The 18,322-nt window shown below is 46.5% G+C and overlaps 1 protein-coding gene across 8 annotated transcripts in view; it reads left to right on the top strand.

Annotated features, from left to right (window-relative positions):
• AFF2 (AF4/FMR2 family member 2) overlaps positions 1 to 18,322 on the top strand; it is a 444,617-nt gene that overhangs the window by 334,177 nt on the left and 92,118 nt on the right. For all 8 annotated transcript variants that reach the window (XM_034648984.1, XM_034648986.1, XM_034648985.1 and 5 more), the window contains one exon: positions 9,398 to 9,494. In XM_034648984.1, coding sequence (XP_034504875.1) covers positions 9,398 to 9,494 — 97 coding nt within the window. The remainder of the gene's footprint in view (positions 1 to 9,397; positions 9,495 to 18,322) is intronic.

Raw genomic sequence — 18,322 nt, forward strand, 5'->3', positions numbered from 1 at the left:
GCTCCCATGAGGAGTCGTTCTCGACTGACTGAGATGTCTGGTGGCAGGGGGGCAGCCCTCCCGCGGCACCACAGACACCGTGCAGATAACCACATAGGGTGTGCAGGCCGGGGCTTGACCTGCAGCTCATCAGAGTCTTGGCAGAACACCCAGTGATCCTCCCAGAAGAGGAGAGGACAAGACGATCTTGAGATGTACTTCAAGGCCATCTGCCACTTGCCCCCGTCTCTTCTGGGAGGCTGTCATGAGACCATTTCCCATCACCTCCCAGGGTCTGATGACGTAGAGAACGTTCTGTCCCACCCCCTGCAGAATAGACCTGCGGCCTATACAGTCTCTTCACTGAAACCCGGAATGGGCTTCTCGATATAACAGAATATCCCACAACTTCCTCTGCCATCATAGGGCGCCTTCTGTTTTGCTGTCATCTTTTCTGGTGTGGGGGACAAGGATCGGGGAGCCGGCACTGTTGGCAAGCCTTCCTTTCTTTCATTATGTGAGTACTGAACTGCCCGAATTGACTAGTGAATCGCTGTGTCTTCACCAGTTGAATCCCTCAGGCCTTGGCTTTGGCCTTGGCCTGGCTCGTGTGTGCGTGTGCGATGTCGTACCTGTGCTTGCCGGATGGAATGCTCACAGGGCCCTGAGCTCCGTGCGCCCAAGAAAGTCTCTCCAACTCTAGCATTTTATAAGGCCAAAACACCATCGATGTGGGCTGTTAAGACAATTCTTCCTTCTACCCTAAGCAAAAGTGTGTGTAGGGGGGTTCCTTTTGATGAGACAGAAAGTGCTGAGCGTAGAAATCAGGTGGGGTTTTCCTAAAAACTGGAGCAACATTGCCCATCGACATTTTAGTTGGGCCTGAACTGTCAGGTGTGACCATTTTGCTTAAACAACCTGAAGTGACACGTGAATTCTTTATGCAGCGGCATAAAGGAAATCCTATCCTCTGTGCCAATTCAGGTAGACAGCATTTCTCATGAAATGGGTTTGAGAAAGAGTTTCAAACACTCCGAGCTACAGTGCTGTGCTACCAGCAGCTGAGAATTTGCGGTGTCTCGGATCCGAGAATTGGTCCTTGTCCCCACTGACTCTAACGTGAGGCACAGTGGCTGTCAGCAGGCACAATTTTAGTGCACTTAACAGTGACTTCATATTTCAGTTGTTTTGAAGAGTTTCCATAGATAGAGATTAATGGATCAACTCAATAAGGGAGTTCTTCACTTAATCCGTTCACAATTAGGAGCTGAGGTACCGGGATAAGTAATAAAGTAGCCTCTGTGACTGGGGGGTAACTTGGAGGCGACCACGGGGGTTTCTTCTCTCCAATCAGCTATGGTTGCTCTAAGAAGCTGAAGGAATGCTGAAAGGGCCAATCCCAGAAGGAAGGCTTCATGGCAAGAAGTCAGCATTTCCTCATCAATTAGGAACGGAGCTCATCAGGTGTGTGTCCAGAAAGGAAGGTTGAGTCCTAAAGAGAGACACTCCTTCTACCTGGGAGCTGAGGTCCCAGTGCAGTGTCAGACCCTTGGGAGAATGAAGGGACAGCCCTCAATATAGAGAGGCAGCCTAGTGTGATGGTACGCGTGCCTCCTTGGGAGTTTGGTGGAACTTGATATCCATTTGGTGGCCTCAGAGTGGCCAAGAAGCCTTGAGATTTCATGGTCATCAGTGTCCCAATTCAGCTGATTCTCATTCTGACCTGTTTCTAGAATCTGGTCCCTTCTCTTCTCCATCCTCACTGTCTGTGCCCTGGCCCAGGCCACCGCCCTCTGCCACCTGGGCCACTCCAGTGGTGGTCTAACCAGTTCCCTTGCGACCCTCTTCTTCCAGTCAGTTTATAGTCTCTGCTATCAGAGATCTCTACTGCTGACCTTCCATGCTCCCCCCACCCCCCTCCCCATTCTTTGGAAAAAGTCTCATCCCAGCCTACCTCCTTAGACTCCGCCCCCCTTTTCAGTAGTACCTACTGGTAGTATACTCCAGCCAAACCAAGTGCCCACTCTTCTCAAAACCTCAAGTCTTTTGGTACCTCTGTTTGTTTTCCTTAGGCTGTTCTTTCCTTTCTTACTCCCCTGGCAGTTCATCTGTCTTTAGGGCATTGCTCGAAGACCACTGCTTCCTTGTAGCTTGACCAGCCTGTGTAACATTGAATGAAGACATTGTCATTTTTTGTTTATGAAGCCTTTGTCCTTGCTAAAGGGCAGCTTATTAGGGGGAGGGACTGTTTCCTACTCCTGGTTCCTTCCCCATGACTATGTTTCAAGTACAGTCAGGCAAGTAATAATGACAGCAGCAGTCATTATTGACTGCTTGCCAACCATTTTACATATGTAAGAACCCCCTGAACTAGGTACTATTATTGGCTCCATTTTACAGATTAGAACACTGAAGCTCTAAGTTCGGTAACTTGCCCAAGTCCACACTTGATAAGTTTTAGAGCTGGAGTTCAAATTAGCACAGACCAGCTCTACAGCCTGTGCCCTTCAGGGCTGCGGCTGTGTCTCACCTGCACATATTGGGCCCAGTGGATGGTCTTGGGTGAATCTCTACTAATCCACTTGAATGACTCTCTGTTGCCCAGTATGACTCAAAGAAAGTTGGTTCAAGATGACTTATATGGTCCTACTGACAAGTGCAATTTCAAATATCAAGATCCATGCTTGAGATATTTTTAAGTCAAAATATTCTCTTTTCTCCTTTGGAATTATCTGAGCATTTGATTTCAGGGCCAGATGGGTTCACTAGGCTATGATCTTCTCTGGGGAAATCCACTCCTAGATGTTTTTTACACACACACCCCTGAAAAATGATACAGTAGTGTTATGCTGTGTGTAACATGATTGAAAGCCATCTGAATTCTATTAGGCAGTTTGTCATTTGCATGATAACTTGAGTTCCCGCATTGGGAGAAAATTATATGACCCAGAGAAATATACCAAGAAAATGAAAATCAAATTCAAAATAATGACCATGGAGCATACCCCATGTACATCTACTATTGCCTTTTATGTACTCAGCACTTTGCCCAAACTGACTGGTCGGCATTTCCTGATCTCCGAGAGACATATTATTTCATTCCCATTGCGCAGGAGAGTAAACCGAGGTTCAGAGAGGTTACATAACAAAAATTTGGGTTCTCTAACTAAATTCTATGCAATATCCATGGTCCCAGAATTACTCCCAAAAATAAGACTTGAGCAGCTGAGTTGTTTTCACACTGTGTTCCTCTAGTCCTTGGGGCACCCCAGACACCCCCTGCCCCCAACCTGGCTGTGAGGGAAACAGTACTACCCTAATCTCTTTTTCATTTGGAGTTCCTTGTGAGATTTCACTGGGCAGGGGAAGGATTCTTGAATTGAAGAGGGCTTGAAAACCATTGGCTTAGAGCAGGGGATCTGCAAACTTTGTATGTAAAGACTCAGGTAGTAAATATTCCGGGTGTTCTGGGCCGTGTGTTCTCTGTTACAACTACCGAACGCAGCCATCATAGCACAAAAGCAGAGCCCATATGCAAATGAATGGGCATGGCTGTGTTCCAACACAACTCTATGGATAATGAAATTTGAATTCCATATAATTTTCATATGTCATGAAATATCATTCTTCTTTTGATTTTGTTTTCTTTGACCATTCAAGAAGGTAAACACCATTCTTAACTCATGGAAGTTTAAGAACGGAGGGAGGGCTGGTTTGGATGGAGGGCCATCAGCTACAGAAGACACTCCTTCTCTGATCTGCATGCCCGGGGCAGGGCGCACCATCTAGTTAGACCCAGGCTGTGGGCCCACTGGGGAGCACTGGGCTAGAGGGCCCCACCTGACAGATCTTGGAAGATTTATCCCTACTGAAGATAGTCAAGATCTTCAAACTGTTTTTCACTGCCATGGCCCTCAGACTGGGATTTTCCAGGATTCCAGAGGGCTGGTCATGGGAGCCGACTTTTAAGTTAAAACCTTGAGAAAATTAAATGCAGCTTCTCCCAAGAACAAAAGCCTGAGCACCCTTACCTCAGGGAAACAGAGTGAGTGCTTTGGAAAATATCACCGCCTCCTCCTCATCGCCTGCCTTGCTTACCAACAAATGATTCAGTGCTGCAGAGACTGCATTGCACTAGGTAGGAAAATATATAATTCCCTGAGTAATTCTAAACCAGTCGTGTTTCATTCCTCCCAGCCTACTTCATGAAGAGGAAATGCCCTTCAAGGAGTCGGTAGGGCTAAGTTACTATTCCAGAAGAGGGCCCACAGTAAGATGGTTCCTAATTTTTGTTTAGAGCCCAAAACCTGAGCGAAGCAGCACCCCCAGCCTCCACCTCCATCCCCAAACCTGCTGCCGCACAATGTGGACAGCAGCACTGGCTCTATCCCCAACACCATGCCAAGTCCAGGCTCCCAGTGTGGACTGTAGAGAACAAGACTCAGGCTACCACATGGAAGCTCCGAGAAAGCACAGGGCAATTCCTAGCTGGCAGAACTTTCTGACAATTAAAGCTCCCGAACAATAGAAGGGTATGGCCTGCTACCCGCCAGACAATAGCTTCTGGCCACATGTTGGGGATGTTGTAGATATTTCCAGTGGGTGACAAGGTGAAGTAGATAATCCTTCCAGGCACTTCCAGCTGTAGGACCCAGGGTCTGTCAGAGTGTTGGTCACCATCATTGTAGCTCTTTCCACAGATACTTGAAAGCTGGAATCCAGTCCATATCAAGTGGTGCGCCCGATAAGCTGTCTGCCCAGAGGGGCACCGTTTTGTAATTTACAAAAAGGCACTGTGTAGGCTTGCAACCTACACTTTCAGGGCTCTGAAGGTTGCTTCTGAGCAAGGATTCTGGATCAACTAACAGCCTCTGAAGCCCTGCCTTTTATACAAAAGTTAGAGGCAGGTGTATATTGGAAATGCCTACTAAGAGTGGCATGCCCAAAGACAAGGTGCTCAGGGTGAGCCCAGCTTCCAGTGCGGTCCATCTTTGGCTCATTTCTCTGAATCTACAGGTCCCCCCACAGATAGAAGGAGCAAGGTATCAGGGCCACTCCTGTTTTTTAAACTCTCACTTGGAACTGTGTGTTTCGTCTTACAATAGGCTTTCAAATCTCCAGGGAATCTTAAGCACTCTAGGAGGATCTTAGGAAACCCAAAACAGCCATGATGGGTTTCGAACATTCTTGAAGAGTAAACAAGCGCTGAAACTTTCCAAACTCCTTAAGGATCTCTGAACCATGCCTCATCAGGCATCCAATGATGCTTGCTATTTGATACCTCTACCAGTCTTTGGGTCACCAGCAGAGCCTTTATGTTATTGTTCCAATCTGTAAAGCACCGTTTCTCAGGTGGTAATAATGACAATAGCAATAATGACCAGGATGCCAACAATAGCTACTTATATTGACTCCTAGGCAGTCTGTACAAACTTGCTTTTTCTGATCCTTCCCAAACTCTCCGAAGTAACGTATTATTGTTGCTCATTTTAACATGTGAGAAAATTAAGATTCAAAGAGTTGGACTAACTAGTTCAAGAGAGCAAACTAAAGGCTCCATTGCCATAGAACCTTCTGTAATAATGTTCCAAGCCTCCTGTTTTTTCCTCTTCAGAATCACGTAAGCATTCCACCATGCGAAGTGGCAGGGTTTATAGAGAGCAATCTTACGATTCTATGGTTATAACTCGCATAGGGCCTGTCACAGCATCGTGTCCTGGGTTGTCCCAGCACAAAGAGCCCTCTGAGGTCACCAGGTTTAGCTTGAAACCCAGAGAGTTAGGAACAGAGATGACCCTGGGCACAACTCTCCCTTCCTTCCCCAGGGCCCCTGCGATCTTCTCTTTGCTCATTCTCTCTCATCTGCCCAAATTTCATTATTTGAGCTTCTATAGGACCGTCTCTTCGGGGCAAGGACTTGGTTTTGTTGACACAGTTGTCGGGACCATTTTACTTCTAAATGATATAGAAATTATAAGTCGTGGTAAAAATAAAAAACAGAGCGTTTTCTCACAAAGACGGGCACCATGAACTGCTAGATTCTGAACAAATATCTAAAGTCACTAAGGAGGCCTACTTTGTTCTGTTTTCATCTAACTGAAACCCGGAAGAACAATTGTCATGTTTAAAGATTATACACACAGGCGTACATGTGAGCATGATTTCTCACACTGTGGGATACCCAGTGTGTGATGAATTTATCTATGGAGTTGTGACCTCGTGAAAAGAACTTACCATTTTTCTGCTGAGACTAACTTAACTGCAGTGGGTGTGAATGGTGCTGCTATAATAATTAAATCCAAAATCTTTCATAATCCTCCTCTTTCCCTAGAGTAATGTTCAGTATTAGCTATGGAGGGAAATGCAAACAAGCACATGTATATTCAAGAATAAAGCTTAATAGGTCAGTGAAGGAGCAGAATGAAATGAATGCGTAACACCTCCAGGGATAACGAATGCTGGTTTGCCTTCCTAGTTACTTCTCGACTTGTGTTTACCAGGACTGGAATATATGCATCAAATTGGCCTTTATTAACAACCAAATCCATACCGAGCTTGTTGCGTGGGTGGGGGGTGGTGTTTAGTGTCAATCGCTATGGAGACTGGCTGCCTGTTTCCCAAATTGTACATTGGGAGGACTTTCATTTCTGTTGGTTGAAGAGTAAAATAACCATTGAGTTCAAGTCTCTAAATTCTGGCTCTGGACGTGCCAGTTGTCCCTGAAGAAGAGTAGCCCAAAGGCCACGAGCCCATTTCTGGGTTCAGCTTTGAGACTTTGTGAGACATTGCCTGAGTCACCATGGGGCGTCATGAAGCTTACCTTCAAATTGTTCAGCAAATGAAGATGAGAACAAAGTCTCACAAAGACTTTGCTTGTGATTACTTGTTAGCAGTGTTAATGATGTACATTGTTTCTAACTGGGATGACGTCTTTCCAAACCTGTGATACCCTGCGTTCATTTTGTACTTTCATAAAGCATTTCACATGCTTTAGTTGATATTATGTTCACCACTGCCACCACCCCGTGAAAGAGTTTAATTGTCATTCCATGTAACAGACAAGGGACACAGATGAGGTTCAGAGACAGTATATGACTTTCCCAAGATATCAGAGTTTATGACTAGCCAGCAGTTGAATCCAAATATCTTGACTCCGTGTCAATATGTTTTGTTGGTTTTTTGTTGTTGCTGGTGATTTTATTTAATATACTATCCTTTGTAAATTGCGCCTCCTAAGAAGACATTATATACTTTCAAGTTCTGGCTGGAGATGGTCTGAATTCCATATTTGCCTCCATGATTTCCTAGCTGTGTGATCATGAGCAAGTTCCTTGCCTCTCTAAGCCTCAGTGTTTCAGTCTGGAATATGGGGCTAATGATAGCCCCTCCTTCATAGGGTCCAAATTACAAGCTTTTGGTCAAATACTTAGTACTTTCCGTGACACATAAATGGATTTTCTGAAGGGAAGGAATTGTTGATAATTTGTTTTACCCAACACTTCTATGGAAATTAACACGTAGACACTGCCTGCGTGTATTGAGGTAAACACAGACACACACACATACACGGTCACGGAAAATGAAACTCTTTATGACCAGCATAGGTAGTTTTAAAATATTTGAGTCCTATAGCTTACGAGAACGATACAGTCTTCGTTTGCCACAATGTGTTGTGAAGAATTATTTGTTCGCAGTCATCGGCCTGCAACTGCAAAAGAAATGGGAAGATACATTTTGTCTTCTTCTCTAAGATCTTCAAAACGTCCATTAGTCTCATGAAGGACAGTCATAAATCCTGCAAGTTTAGTTTACCTGAAACCAACTCTAACAGCTATCCTTCCCACCAATCATTCTTTATATCAGTCTTTGGTTTTCAGACCTCAGTGAACATATCCTGGTCTTATGTGGCTGAGCATGAAAGTGGGTAGCCATGCCTTCTTCGGAGACTTAAGAGTGGACACCCACTCTGACCTGAATCTCTTCCTAACATTTGCACGTAACCTCTACATTAATGTAGTCCCTTGTTTATCAGGAAGTTGCCTTTTGCCTTCCAACTTCCCTTCTGCAAAAGACATCCAGGCAGAACTCAGGAGATGGGAGTTCTAGGACTGGCTCTAGCACAACTTGCTGTGTGACCTGGTGCAGAGCACTTGGCTTCTCTGAGCCTTTCTTTCCTTGCCTGCAAAACGAGGGTGGCAGACTGTATCACTTCTGCGAAGACAGAAGTGAATAAGTTGCAACTGCAGCCCACGCGGGAATGAGGGACTGGTGTGGGGACATTCAGTGGAGAAGACACTGCTGTGATCCAGCTGGAGCGGGGGGGGGTGAGACAGAAGGAAAAGGTGTTCTTTCGGAGGTGGGGGGTCCTTTCTCAAACGCTTTTGTGGAGGAGGTGGGATCTGGCTGAGCTATGGAAGCAAAATAGGATTTTCAGACTTGAAGAAGGAAATTCTAGCCTGGGAGCTGAGCTGAGTCTGGAAGCAAGAAAGGGCAAAGCATGCTCAGAAAATGGCCATACGTCCAGGGAGGCTGGGACTGTCCCCATCGGAAGGCTGGGAATGAGGTCTAAAAGTTGTATTTAATACATAGAAATATTAACACTGATTGGCCTTTGAAGGCTGTGTGTAACTGGAATTTTAAGATAATAAGGCACTCTTTCTGCTGTGGCTCGAGTTTGGGAATAGAGGGGTGGCGCCATAGAAACAAGAGGCTCTGTGTGCTCGATAAACAAGTTTGAAAGCCAAATTCGGACCACTCGTATTTTTCAGGTACCTTGCCCTAGGAGACAAAGATTTCTCCTCCACCTCAAGGGCTTACATCTCTTGGATCAAATTTTACAGGAAGCGATCGGTCGTATATCAAAAGGTTAATGACCAGCCATTTCTTGCCCAGCTATTTTGTGGCCACAGAGCTGCCACGGTGCATAGGGCACCATGAGGCAGTGGAAGGTCACTGGGCCTTTTGCCTCTGTCGTCCGGAGAGCCCCAGCAGGCTGCGACAACAGCCTCTAGAGCCGGGGGCTGGTCCCCTGCCCCGATTCTTTCATGGGAGACGCAGAGCATCTTTTCCTGTAGCGATCAAGTGCCACGTTCCACTCCACAGTGATTGATCAGTACATTTATTACACTTTCAGTAGTAAAAATATATAGACTCCAGTCATCTCTGGAGATGCTGAAATTGTCCTTTTTTCCCCTTGATTTAGGGGAAGGTAGAGAGGGAAGATGTGTGTGGAGTATGACATAAATATAAGAGCTCAAATATCTAATTAGCTGGAAGAATCTTGGTTCCCTCTGCACCTTTGACAGAATTGCAGCTGTCAGATTGTAGCTCCAATATTTTATCCTCATTGCAAGATGGATCTGAGGATGATTTCAAAAAGATGCTTTCTAACACGAACCTCACCCTGCTTTTTTTGTAGGATGCTTGAGGACGACCTGAAGCTGAGCAGTGATGAAGACGACCTTGAGCCTGTGAAGACCTTGGCCACTCACTGCACGGCCACTGAGCTCTACCAGGTACACAGAGCTTCATGCTTGCTCTGGGGCCTAAGGGGAGGGAGCATAAAGGACCGGGAGGGTTTTGCCATCGCAAGCAGACCCTCGGCTTCAGCTCCGGGCTGCGGAGAGAGGGAAGGAAGCAAAGCTAGGCACAGTGCCCCGGCACAGGAGGAATCAGCTCAGTTTCATTCAAGCTACAGGGAGGAGAGGCTGAGCTCTTGAAAACTGCTTTCACCCCCTCCCTCCACTCCCTTGTCAAACACATGTACAGGTTGTCAGTAAGCAAGAGACTGTCGTTCCCTCCCTTGGACTACGCGTTGTCTCAGGTGAGGTGTAACTTGCCTTTAGTGACCCCGATGCGAGGCTTACAGCCCACGCTATTCCTTAATTAGGGCCTAAATGCAAGCGCTGCAAAAACTTGCTGCTGCCCCATCTTCATCCACTCGGCATTGTAAGTATTTACAGCACTTAACCACCAAACGAGATGGCAGAAATGTAGTTGCAGCATTTCCAGGGAGATCTGACTTGTTGGCTTGAAAAGGCCAAGTATCGTTTGTGAACTGTGAGAGCGGCAGTGCAGCGTGTGGTGTCAGCGGCACGTGTGCGTTTTCTCTGTGGCACAACTGTCTCTCGTGTGGGCTCCTTCTGGGTGTGTTTATAACCTCGGATGAACAACACAGAAGGAGCGCCTTTTTTTAAAGCCAGTACCTGACCAAGTTCTTTTTACAGCGAAGTCTGCTGCCTTAGGAAACTGAAAGCAGACTGTTTTCAGGCATGTTCATGCACTGGTGTGCCAGGATAATTCTCAAATACGGAATTCCAGGGGCGCCTGGGTGGCTCAGTCGGTTAAGCATCTGCGTACAGCTCAGGTCATGATCCCAGGGTCCTGGGATTGAGCCCCACATCGGGCTCCCTGCTCAGCAAGAAGCCTGCTTCTCCTTCTGCTCCTTAGCCCCCAGCTTGTGTGCTCTTTCTCTCTTCTCTCAAACGAATAAATAAAATATTTTTAAAAAAAATACGGGATTCCATATTCACTAAATGTGTTGTGAGGAGTCAGCAAAGAAAAGCTTAGGAAAAACTCTCAGGACTCACCTATTCGTTCTCATATATAGTCGTTTGCCGCACTGGAACTCCCACCATTTGTTATAATTTTAAAATTGAAAAAAAGTACAATACAATAAAATAAAATTGAGGTCATTTGCAATGTTATGTGGCCAATTCCTGACTCGCCTTTACTTTCTCCTCCTTATTCCACCTGCGTTTTTGGCAATATGTGACAGTTGCATCTTTGCACTGTGGGGCCTTGTCAAGAACAAGCCCTATCGTCTCCCAGGGGCATGCTGTCCCTGTCCTGAATGCAAGCAGCCCTGTCCTATGTGGGTCTTGGGCTTCAGAGCTGAAGCAACATGCACACTGAAATTCCAGTGTCTGTTATTCCTGCTTTCTGCATTTAATACACCAGTGATGAGCATGGTGTTGGTAAATAAAACAAAAAAAAAAACCTAGATCATTGATTTTGACAGATGTGACATTGCTTTTTAATGGAAGTGTTTAAAGCAGTAATCAACAATAAGTAAAAGTACGCTTTGCATATTGACTTCCTCTCCATGTGATCACATAAACACAATCTGCTTTTTTAGCTTCTCAAGTTGTTTTATTCTGTATTTACCTGAAGGCGTAGTGTTGCTCCACTGGCCCCACTCATCTGGGTTTTTAGGATGTGTGGTCGGTGACTTTGTGTCGGTCCTGAGACCATCAGATAATCCTGGCTGGTGCCGCCCGTAGCCCAGTCATGTCTTCACCAACCGAGCTTCTTATCTGAAGGGGAGGTTGAACTGGGAGATCCAGGGTAGGGCAGAATGACAACTTATCCCCCCTCACTGGGCCCTGGAAGCAAGAAGTAGATGCAAGGTTATAAACATTTACAAATGAGCCCTCCTTATAGTGTTTGAGGACTCGTGAAAAGGCAGCAAGGCTAAGGACCAAGAGAGAATGGTCATGCAGTAGTGGAAGGGACAGTGCCAAGCAGTGTCTGGTGAGCTCTGGCTTTATGAGGCCTCACATTTGTTTTCAAAGAGGGGTGCATTGAAATTATTCGAAAATCCCACATACATGAGGCAGTGACTCCCCGTTTCCCCTCCCTTGGCCCCTGACAGCCACTCATCTGTTGAGACCTTTTGTGACTGGCTTCTTTCACTTGTTGAAATGTTTTCTAGGTCCATCCAGGTTATAGCATAGATCGTACTTCATTCCTTTTTTATGGCTGAATGATACTCCGTCGTATGGATATACTGCCTTTTCTTTATCTGTTCATCAGTCGATGGACGTGTTGATATTCCCACCTTTTGGCTACTGCGGATACTGCTGCTACGAGCACGGGTGTGTAAGTCTTTGTCCGAACACCTGTTTCCGGTTATTTGAATTGCCTCTTTCAGGCGAGGTAATGTCGTACTGCGGAGATATACGGTACTCTGATTTCATCTTGTGCAGTGTCAGGAGGGGTGCTGAGAGCTCCCATTTACGGAGCCGCCCTTGCTCTGGGCCCGATAGATATTGTTAGGTGCTCTGTCTTATTGGAACCTCACTAGTCAACCTTTGGTAGGTTTGTGCCTCCGGTCTGAGCTATCAAATTGCAGGAGGTTTCTATTTTTGGCAGCACGGTTGGAGGGAAAGCATAGAAACAAATGCATGAGTACATTCAGTGTGGTGTCCAAGGGGCCAAACCCCACCTTTCCTTTGAGCTGACATTATCCTTAGAAACTTTCTCAGAACCCGGTGGCTACATTCGTGCAGACATAGTCCAATAAAAAAGCCATGGGTTTTCTGGAGACGGTCTCGAATCATTTCAGCCATGATCATTGTACCTAGAGTCACGTAAAGAGACCCGAATTGTCCAGGCTTACTGAGAGTAGACACCAGTCTTTTCCAAAAGCTCCTAAGACTTTATGCTAGAGTTTACAGCATACAGGACCCCAAGAGAATGCATTTCCAATGCATGTGTGAAAATGAAACACAGGATCAAGGTGTGTCAGTTTCTGTGATGGCATCTCAGTCCCAAGTCTCTCCTAATCAGATCAACCTCCCTCCTCTGCCCTCCCTACCCACCACTGGCTAGGCCGAGCAGGCCCTGTGCACAAACACCGAAAGAGCAGTTAGGACGTGTTTAACTGCCTCCCCCAAAGGCATTCACTAGGTGTGAATGACCTTTTCTTGCCTCTGACCCTTGACAAGCTTTAAACCAGACATCACAGGAAGAAAGGCCAGCTTGCCAATGACACTGCACCAAGTCTCTTCCAGGAAAGTTATGTGGCCCTAAACAAGAGCTTCTCTTCAGGGGACTGATGTGGGTGGACAGCTGAGTCATACCTTCCGATTATACTTCTTCCTTTGTCTCCCCCTGCCGTGGAGAAAGACAGAGGGTATGCTGTGATGCTGTCCTCACTGTAGCATTCTCTCGGAGCTTCCCCGAAGTGGGAAATCATCCCTTGAGGTCAACATTGGACGTTGGAATGTTTCAGAACAGGGTTTGAATGGGATACAGTGTTCTGTACTTAGTGTCCGTGTTAAACATCTGTCTGGCGGTATGTTCTGTTTTTCAAAATTGGCCATCACTAATGCGATCGGGAGCTCCACGATGTCCACTGGGCAGCTGACTACGGTTCTGCCTCTCAGCTGCCGCCCTGGGCCTTGCAGGTCTAAAACCCCACCCTGGTCTTCCCCACACCACACTTACTGAATGGCCATTTTCCAGCCAGGCGTCTGGGGCAGGCAGTGAGGCCGTGGTGCATCCGCTGGCATTTGGCTAGGGTGGCGTGCTCCCGTCAGCCAGGCTTCTGGAGAGCGCATATGTGCGGGGTCTTCTGTGGGCCCTCACCTTGTCCCACTGAACCTGCCGTTTTCCTTGGCATCAAATGTGTCTTCATCTCCTTCTTGGGACTTGAAGGACCCCTGAAAATGAGGAGTTAAACCTGGAATCAACGTTCGTTTACAGCTTGCAGTTCAATAAAAGATCTAAAGATATAGGCCCTGTGCTTCTCTTTCAATATAAGCAGGCTAATCAGTCTCAAATGTTTTCTTAACAAAGAAATTGTATTGACAGGTTTATTAAAATTGCTGTCTTTAAAGTTTTAAGCTATCCACAATTTGACCTATCCCAAAGATTTCTAGAATGTGCGGTGGCCAAACTCCAGAGCTCCCTCCAGCATATATCCGCAGAACCAGGTAAACGTCTTCTTAACGTTTTAGCAAATGATGACCATGAGGTTGGATTTGCACAGCTCTCGGCGTGCGGCCTTGTGCTCTGCCAGCAGGATGGTCTGGGGGCCTGGGCTCTGAAGCCAGGCTGGATCTGGGCAGGGCTGTCTCGGGCCCCGGCCATCTCAGACTGGCATCAGAAACAGCAGACTTTAGAAGTACAAAGGCTGTAAAGAAATGGGTATTGTTAGAAGCCGCCTTTAGGGCATTTTAATATTAACACCATCTTGTTATTAATGCGAATTAGACTGAAACATTAGAGGACTTCATTTAGCTCCATAGGAAGTTTAGAGAGTGAGTACGGTGACGGGAAATGTTCGCTCAGGGACCAGGCTCAACTACTTAGCTTAGAGTGGCACTGGTGCTTTAAAAACAGACCTGAACAATTCAGATTTGCTTTGAGCACAAAGGCATTCTAATGAGTTGTGTCTGGATACGTCGTTGCAAGTAGCCCCTCCGTACCCCATTTTATTTAACGGGATCTTTTTTCTTTTTCTGCATGTTCGTGGGCATGTGTGGACTTTTCAGCTGGGTGCAGGTGGCGGGGCTGCACCGCAAACATGTTAACATATATAGAAAAATCGTGTCTTCTCAGCCCTTGCCCTCCATTTTGTAATTGTATTTTTTGGCTAAAGATCACTCACACACAGGTAGCTTGCTTTTAACCCAGGTTCTTGATTTTGGTTTTATGTTTGATCCAGTTTTGCTTGTTTGTTTTTGTTATTGTTGGGCCAGTTCCCTGGCCAGGTCATTCTGAGACCATTGCAGATGAGCTGAGCTCCACGGTAGCAGAACATGCGAACATTCTGGCCGCTTTGGGGATGTGTTCCCTACACCTGGGATGCACATTACACTTTCAGAACACAGTAGTCAGTCTAGCTCAAGCCCACGTTCACATTTAAAGTTTGCTAATGAAAACAATGCAATACATTTTGCTCCTGCTATTAGTCGGCTCTTTGGAAGCTCATGTGGCTGTCACGAACGCGTTCGTTGTGACAACAGACACCCTTCCCTGCTGTAATCGGTTCTCTTGTTTTAGCTACAGTTCTCCCTCATCATGCCGAACAAGTTGTTACCTCCCCAGGGTTTCTCTGCATTTCCATTTACTTTGTTATCAGCAGAAAGGCTGGGGAAGGCCCCCTTCCGTAATGACATCAATATGGCATACACAGCAAGAGAGGTCAGCCTGTCAGAGCTAGACAAACAGCAGATGGATTAGGATGAAACCAGGTGCAAAATAACTTTGATAGAGTCTTTTAATGTAAACAGTTTATCCGTCGTTGCCTTTCATTGATATCCCCCACAAAATGATAGAGTTTGGGCAGTCAAGGCTGAGAATGTAGCTGAATAAAACCTGTATGTTGCCATACCCTAACTATACAGCACTTAGAGAATGAGAGGACATTTTAATCTATTCGTTAAAGACAGGAAAGTAAATAGGATAACATATAAGGTTAATAGAATAACATTGGCCTTCATATTCCCCAGATTGTGTTTCCCATTTGGCTGTATTAGCATAGAGACTAGATTAATAAGAAACTGCCTAGGGCTTAGATGATGTGATTTTTAATATGCTCCAGGCAAGTCAAAATGCTTAGAGCACACAGATGCAGAGAAGCACCATGTTTTCACGTGTGCTGCTTGTCACAGCTGGTGACCAGATACTGGCTAATGTCCACGACAACTTAGGAATTATCCATCTCTGAGCATTCTGACTGCAAAGCCCCTGGTTCCTTTGCTCAGCCGAACATTCCTCCCACAGGTGCGGGTGAGGGGGGCTGCATGCCCTAGGAGCCAACCAGAAGCAAAAGTGGGTTTGACCCGTTATTTCAGGGAAGGTGACTCTCGTGTAGAACAGGGATGAGCACAGCACCTGTCTGTGACGAAGGGGGTGGGGGCAGAGGTAGCAGCCACCTCCGGGAAGCTGGGAATCACTAAGGTGACTTGAATTGAAGTTGCCCTTGTCGCTGCCCCTGGGCTGGTCCCGTCTGGACTCTCACCCCACCCTTCGCTCGGTCCAAGCATGTTCTTTTTCTTAGGCCTCTTTGCTGCCCCAATTTGGGTCCCAGATCCGCGGTTGGAGCCTGGAGGTTCTGGCTCGGAGTCATTAGCCAGCAAACCCCAAGCAGTGTACCATGTGTCCCGGATGTTTATTGGAAGTTTCCAAGTCTTGAATTCAATCAGGGTTCTAGCATATACTAGAGCAATATGAACATCTCCAGTAAAAGCTGGATAATAAAACACTGCCACCCGGAAAATGTGAGATTTTGAAATTTATGTGCTGGCTTTGAAAAATATTCTGGGGCTTTGGTTTAGGACCCAAGAAGGCTTTTTACTCCGTTCCCCAAATATCTGCCATCTGATGGAAAAGCTACCATGCAGGCTACAAACGCCCAGGACGTTGTCCTGAATGAGAAACAGAATCTATCTTATTCCTAAGCAGATATATAGAGATATATAGAGATATATATTTCTATTTATTTACTAAGAGCAAAGAGCATAGGTGCTGTGAATACACAGAAGAGGTATCCAAATTTCAGATTAGCTACCAACTTAAGATTAACCATTCAGAATTCAAGTAGATGGGCAGATAAAAGCAGCAGATGCTTCCAGAATGTATGGGATGGCATAACCTGTATTTCACAGAGTACCACACAGGACTCTCTGGAACATTCGACAGAAACATTTATGAACTTGATAATAAATCTTGTTTATTGCTCATGGAGGTAGGCTCAGGTTCCACATTTATCCCCGAGTCGTATATGTATATAGAGACTGTAGTACTTGTGCGTGAATGTAGACTACCGGACCTTACAATGGCCATAGAGAGCCCTGATTCCAGCTGCCTCGTGTTGCCAGTAAGGACACTGGGGAACAGAGAAGTCAGTTGGCATTTGGTGTTCTGAGATAATAGAAAATGTATCTTGATATATAGGTCTCTGTGCCTGGTTCCTAGCATGGGGCTTCCAAGACCCTTGTCATTTCTTAAGTGATAAGAGCACCAGGGGCATCTTCTGTTCTTACGTTTGGTCTCTGACCCCAGTTCCTGATGCAGGGCATGAAATCCCCTGGAATTCCCTGGGTGATAGGAGTGTTCTAAGGAGGTAACTCTGTGTGGGCTCTTGGATGGGAGCTTCTCACCAGAAAGACCAAGTCATGATTAGAAGCTTAGAACTTTCAGCCCTCTTCCCCCACTTGCCTCTGACACACACACACACACACACACACACACACACACACACACACACACACACTTCTCTGGAGAAGGGAGAGAGGCCAGAAACTTGAATTAATAATCATAGCTATGTGAAGAAGCCTCCATAAAATCCCAATAGTATGGGGTTTGGAGAGGTTCCAGATGAGTGAATACATCCATGTCCCGGGAGGGCGATGAACCCCAAATCTTGCCCTGTGTATGTCTTCACATGGCTGTCCACCTGTCTCTTGGATCATGTCCTTTAACGAACTGGTAGACAAAAGTAAACTGTTGGCCCGAGTTCTGTCAGCCACTCTAGCCAATTAGTCAAACCTGATGAGGGTGTCGTGGGAACCTCTAGTTTATAGCCAATCGGTTAGAAAGAAAGGTGACAACCTGGGCCTGCCATGAGCATCTGAAGTGGGAGACAGTCTTGTGAGACCGAGCCCTTCACCTGTAAGGTTTGATATCATCCCTAGGGAGAGAGTATCAGGAGTGAGTGAAATTGTAGGACAGCCGGTGTGACACAGAACTGCTTGGTGTGGGGAGCAGCCCCTCATATATATGGTGTCAGCAGTCTTGCGAGTGTGGTAGTGGTGTGAGAGGAAAGGAGACTCACAGGTGGGAGACTAGTGGGTTTTCTAGTATAGGTATGTGGGTAATGGTGGATGTGGTGTTCTTGCCCAGAGCATAGCATGCTCGGACGGGACAGAAAGCCTCACTGAATAGGTTAGGATGCTCCCATGTAGGTCGTAGAATACTTTTATTCCATGGGGTACCTGCCATTCACTGAGAATATCCTTCCCGTTTTCCTGGCCACACGTGGTAAGGAGAGCGTCTCTATTAGGTACTGACTGTCTCCCACCACAAGACGCATGTCATTTTGTGAGGAGGGTCCCTCTAGCACTGGGGGCAAGAGGGCTCAGACTGGCCGGGGGGGGGATTGAATTTTCAAATCCACAAACCCCCAGGGAACAGAGTAACCGAGGGCCTCTTACACGGGGCCTTCTAGTGGGGAGAATAAATAACTGTGGCCAATGACGAGATGCTGTGCCTGGGGTCTCCATATCTACCCCACTTAGGGAATGACTCACGTCAACAGAAGACTCTTCTGAGCGAGACGTGCTTCTTCACCGAACGCCGTGCATTTTGCTTTAAGTCACAGCAGATCGAAACTTTAGTTATAAACCAGATCGCCAGTTGACGCGTGGATCTTGCTAAAGACACTTGAAGAACTCCTGCTGGTTGCCACGTGAGCAGACTCCACATGTGGGGCCAGGCATGAGGCACTCGGAGGCTGGTGTCCGGCTGGCACTGGCCACGTCGTGAGTGGCAGGGTGGGTGAGGCTGGTGAGTCACTCGCTGAGCCGTGGGAAGTCCTGAGGACTCCGAGAAA

This window comes from Ailuropoda melanoleuca, chromosome X (assembly GCF_002007445.2).
Source record: "Ailuropoda melanoleuca isolate Jingjing chromosome X, ASM200744v2, whole genome shotgun sequence".
NCBI lineage: Eukaryota > Metazoa > Chordata > Mammalia > Carnivora > Ursidae > Ailuropoda > Ailuropoda melanoleuca.